Source organism: Colobus angolensis, unplaced genomic scaffold, assembly GCF_000951035.1.
Source record: "Colobus angolensis palliatus isolate OR3802 unplaced genomic scaffold, Cang.pa_1.0 Scaffold25, whole genome shotgun sequence".
Taxonomy (NCBI): domain Eukaryota; kingdom Metazoa; phylum Chordata; class Mammalia; order Primates; family Cercopithecidae; genus Colobus; species Colobus angolensis.
The window spans coordinates 3,832,485-3,837,508 of record NW_012115710.1 but is presented as its reverse complement, the minus strand read 5'-3'; the positions used below and the strand labels follow the sequence as shown (position 1 = coordinate 3,837,508).

Genomic DNA, 5,024 nt, shown 5'->3' with positions numbered 1-5,024 from the left:
GGATTACAGGCGTGAGCCACTGCACCCGGCCTGAATGTTTTCATTTTGATGAAACTGTCTTGAATCACTGTAGACAAACCTACCATCCCTGATTATAACATGAGATAATTACAACAATAGTTAGGGTGATACTAAAAAGCAAATGTCGATTAAGTGCAGACTACCTACGTGCCAGGCATGTTTCTAAGCTGGTTAAATGTATTAGCTCATTTTCACCCTTCAGGCAGGAAACTGAGGCATAGTCTAGTGTTGTGTGAGCAGGAATGGAAGAAACACACAACACTGCAGGAAGTCACAGAGGGTGGAGAAATCAAAGGAAACTTCCTGGAGGAGGCGAGCCAAGAGGTGACTAGACTAGGGGTGAGGAGGAGACGAATTTTGGTTCAACAAACATACCCGGCCAGGCACGGTGGCTCACGCCTGTAATCCCAGCACTTAGGGAGGCTGAGGCGGGTGGATCATGAGGTCAAGAGTTCAAGACCAGCCTGGCCAAGATGATGAAACCCTGTCTCTACTAAAAATACAAAAATTAGCCGGGCATGGTGACGGGTGCCTGTAATCCCAGCTACTCGGGAAGCTGAGGCAGAGAATTGCTGGAACCCAGGAGGCGGAGGTTGCAGTAAGCCAAGATTGCGCCACTGCATTCTAGCCTGCGTGACACAGCAAGACTCTGTCTAAAAACAAACAAACAAACGAAAACAAACATGCCCAAGGACCTCCCAGTCTCCCTGTGCTAGTCCCTGGCATTGCTGGAGATACAGAAATGATCTGGACACTCCCCTGTGCTTGAGGGGGTCTCCGGCTGAAGGGGGAGGCAGACCTGGACACAATCTGGGTGTCAGACACCCCCTCCCACCTCCCAGCCTCCCAGGGACTTTCTCCAGTATACTTTATCTTATTCTTTTAATTTTATTTTTTGAGGCAGGATCTATCTCAAAAAATAAGACTCAAGACTCAAGAGAAGTCTTGAGATGGAAGCTTTTGAGACAGGATCTAGCAACTCCAGCTCTGTTGCCCAGGCTGGAGTGAAGTTGCACAGTCACCACTCACTGCAGGCTTGGCCTCCTGGGCTCAAGCCATCCTCCCACCTCAGCCTCCCGAGTAGCTGGGACTACAGGTGCGTGCCACCACATCTGGCTAATTTTTAGTTTTATTGAAGAGACAAGGTCTTGCTATGTGGCCCAGGCTAGTCTCGAACTCCTGATCTCAAGCAATCCTCCCACCTCAGCCTCCCCAAGTGCAGGGATTACAGGCATGAACCACCGTGCCTGATCTTTCTCCACTTCTTGACTCCAGCTATCCTTCTGTGGACAAGGAGGGTGCCCTAGAGCCTGGCTTGGTGGCTGGGTGAACCATGGGGTCTGTCTCTAACTGCTGCAACCAGAGGATAGAGGAGCAGGGACCCAGGACAGCTAACCCTCTGATACTGAGGCCCCCCTCACCATGCATGGCCCCCCATGACTTTACCTTCCACTCCCCAGAGTGGCATTTACCACCCATCCCTGTAACCATTCCCCTGCCTGCACCCCTACCTGCCCTGTCCCTCTCGGCCTGCACTGAGCTCAGCAGGTAACAGCCCTGCCATGGTTAGAACCAAACAGCCTCCGACCTGGGTGCTGGCACCCAAGAAGCCTAAGGACATTGCCGCTAGGCTTTTTTTTTTTCAGAATGTCTCTCTCTGTTGTCCAGGCTGGAGTGCAGTGGCATGATCTCAGCCGCCTGCAACCTCCACCTCTCGGGGTCAAGATTCTCCCGCTTCAACCTCCCGAGTAGCAGGAACTATTTGAAAAGGGTAGAAACTGAGGCTCCGAGAGGTGACAAGGATTATCTGGGCGTCGAGATGGCGCTGCTGAGGGAATGAAGAGGACAACACAGCTGGAATGAGAGCCAGAGAGGCGGCAGTTAGACACGAAGTCTCAGCAGCCTGGGAACGGACGGCAGAGGGCGCACTGCTCCCTCCTACCCAGAGGACCTCGAGGCTGCTGGTCCCAGGTATGCGGCGGACGAATGTCCCCTTAGACCTCAAATACCTTCCAGATCCTTCCTCCCTTCATTTTCTCTCCCCTCCTCTCTCCTTCCTCTCTTCTCTCTTCTCCTCCCTCCTTCCTTCCTTCCTTCCTTTCTTCCTTTTTTTCTTTTTTTTGAGTCTGGAGTCTCTGTCACTCAGGCTGGAGTGCAATGGCGTGATTTCAGCTCACTGCAATCTCTGCCTCCTGGATTCAAGCGATTCCCCTGCCTCAGCCTCCCGAGTAGCTGGGACTACAGGTGTGCACCACCACACCCGGCTAATTTTTCATATTTTAATAGAGACGGGGTTTCACCATGTTGGCCAGGCTGGTCTCAAACTCCTGACCTCAAGTGATCTGCCCTCTTCGGCCGCCCAAAGTGCTGGGATTACAGGTGTGAGCCACCACCCCCGGCCTCCACTAGGGGCTTACTCAGAACTTGGATCCAGAATTTGCAACAGACAACAGTAGGTTTTCTCCCCACTCTCCAAAATGATCGTTTTGTCATTTCTTCCTGCTCTGTGCTACACCTCACCCTCTCTTTTCAGCTGTGGCTCTCCCTTGTCACTCAAAGAAGCCATTGGTGTAAGAAGCTCCACCTTCCACCTTCCACCATGAATCCAGGCAACGAACCCACATCTCTATCCTACATCCTGCCTCTGCTCTGGGTATCTTGGAAACCGTCCCTGCTCCAGGCCTGGGCCTGCTCTTCTGCTGGCGCCTGAGCTCACCGCCCCCCCCCCCCAACAGGCAAGGCCTTGGCTCCTCCTACCAGCCCTGCTGTCTATGGAATCGCTAATTTCTCCCCTCCTATCTCGGGCTGAATGACGTTCCACAAAAATTACGCCCATCCAGAACAGCAGAACGTGCCCTTATTTGGAACTGGGGTCTTTGCTGATGTAATTAGCTAAGATGAAATCCTACTGGATTAGGGCAAGTCCTAAATCCAGAGACTGGTGTCCTTTATTTGAGACAGAGTCTTACTCTGTCACTCAGGCTGGAGTGTAGTGCTGCGATTTCAGCTCACTGCAGCCTCTGCCTCCTGGGTTCAAGTGATTCTTGTGCCTCAGCTTCCCCAGTAGCTGGGATTACAGGCGTGCGTCACCACCACGCCTCACTAATTTTTGTATTTTTAGTAGAGCTAGGGTTTCGTCATCTTGGCCAGGCTGGTCTCGAACTCCTGACCTCAAGTGAGCCTCCCGCCTCAGCCTCCCTGTCTCCACTAAAAATGCAAAAATTAGCTGGCACGGTGGTGTGTGCCTGTAATCCCACTACTCGGGAGGCTGAGACAGGAGAATTGCTTGAACCCAGGAGGAGGAGGTTGCAGTGAGCTGAGATCGCGCTACTGCCTTTCTGCCTAGGTGACAGAGTGAGACTGTCTCAAAAACAAAAAAAAAAAGAAGCTGGGGGCACAGGTTGAAGAGTGTGTGGGATCCACATTTTACAGGGCAGGCCAAGAGACTTGGGCCTTCCTGGCTGCTGGGACTCCAGGATCAGCTGGCAGAAAGAGAGGAAGGGAGAGACCAGGCATGAGGGACCAGTGAGAGGAGCACAGAGGCCCCCAGATGGCAGGGGATGGACATGAATGAGAAGAGGGTGCCAGAGGGCATCAGAGAGAATGCTGGGGGCATCAGAGAGGGTTCCAGGGGGCATCAGGCCTCCCCTAGGGGGAGGGCAGGAGGAGGGTTCTCACCCAGGGAGAGAAGGTTCCGGTAGTTCTCTAGCATCACATCTCGATACAGCTCCCTCTGGCCAGGCTCCAGCCAGCCCCACTCCTCCAGGGTGAAGTCCACGGCCACATCCTTGAAAGTCACTGATTCCTGCAAGGGCCAATTTCATTCCGTGGAGGGGCACGTCCTTCTGGCACTCGGGGGCAGAAGTGTCAGGGGTCAAGAGCCCACAACAGCCCCCTGGGCTGGAACATTCTGATTGTGCAGAATCGGGATGCCTGAATCCAACTGGCCTATGGGAACCCAACGAGGGCAGAAACTGGCCCATAGGCACCTTGGTAGAAAGTAGAACAAGGAGCCCTCTCACGTGACTCTTTACTGCCATCTGTTGGGAAGTCATTGTAATATGCCAATTAATTTAGTGTATGACAGTTTACCACACTGTCTGAAAACTGCCACCAAGATGTGAGTCCTGCCCGGGATGAGGCATCCTTGTGCAGTGCATAACCTGCACAGCTCTAAGTGACAGTCCTAAGAAATACTTACAGAAAAAACTGTCAAGCCGTTGTGTGCAGGAGATATTCGCAAGTCCTATTCTATCCCAGACCCCATCCCTGATCCTGACCCCCATTCCTGACTCCAGGGATGAGGCTCAGGGGTGAAACAAAACCATCCAGTGCCCACTTTGCCTGGTACCCGAAAGGCTGCCGGGTTAGATGAAAAACTTTTAGACTGCGTGATGCGGTCCCAGCTCAGATCATTCTGCCTCGGCCCCCCGCTCTTCTGCACTGCCCAGCTCCCCTCTCCTCATACCCCCTTTCCCAGTATTGGAAGAGTCAGGAGACCTTGAGATCATGAACAGGGATGAAGAGGGCCCACTGGAGTCCACAAAGTCATCTTGGGGAAGAGGAAGCCCAGACTCACCTGGCCCTCGGCCATCAGGATCCCATTGGCCATTGCTGGGTCCTGGGCATGTGCCTCTGGGAGAAGGGTCCAGGCCAGGGCCTGAAGAGCTGGAGGAGGAGACCACAGCAGAAAAGGGGTGATTCGTGACCCTGACAGACAGACGCTTTCCCCAAGACTCCTGGTCACAGAAGGGGCCACGGTCCCCTATGAGTCAAAGCAAAGACCCAGGACAGGCCACCTGAGGCCCCCATTCCACACCAGTGACAACAGCCAGCAACCATGAGGCTGTCTCACCTCCCCAACACAACAGCTCTCAGACACAGGAACTATGGTGATCCCTAAATGAGGACATTGAGGCACAAGAGGTCAAGACTTGCTTGTTAATGGAGACAAAAAGTATCAGAGAACTCTAGCCACAGGGTCACCCCTATGTTTTTTCTTA

General features: G+C 53.1%; 2 protein-coding genes across 2 annotated transcripts in view; both read right to left on the bottom strand.

Moving 5' to 3' along the window:
- IZUMO2 (IZUMO family member 2) overlaps positions 1-5,024 on the bottom strand; it is a 40,961-nt gene that overhangs the window by 16,999 nt on the left and 18,938 nt on the right. The gene's annotated exons all lie outside the window — the stretch shown is intronic.
- The window catches only part of LOC105514818 (zinc finger protein 883), a gene marked incomplete at its 5' end in the record, with an annotated part of 21,961 nt that overhangs the window by 8,263 nt on the left and 8,674 nt on the right, over positions 1-5,024 (bottom strand). The window contains 2 exons of the mRNA XM_011946479.1: positions 3,700-3,808; positions 4,373-4,380. Of these exons, the coding sequence (XP_011801869.1) occupies positions 3,700-3,808; positions 4,373-4,380 (117 nt within the window). The remainder of the gene's footprint in view (positions 1-3,699; positions 3,809-4,372; positions 4,381-5,024) is intronic.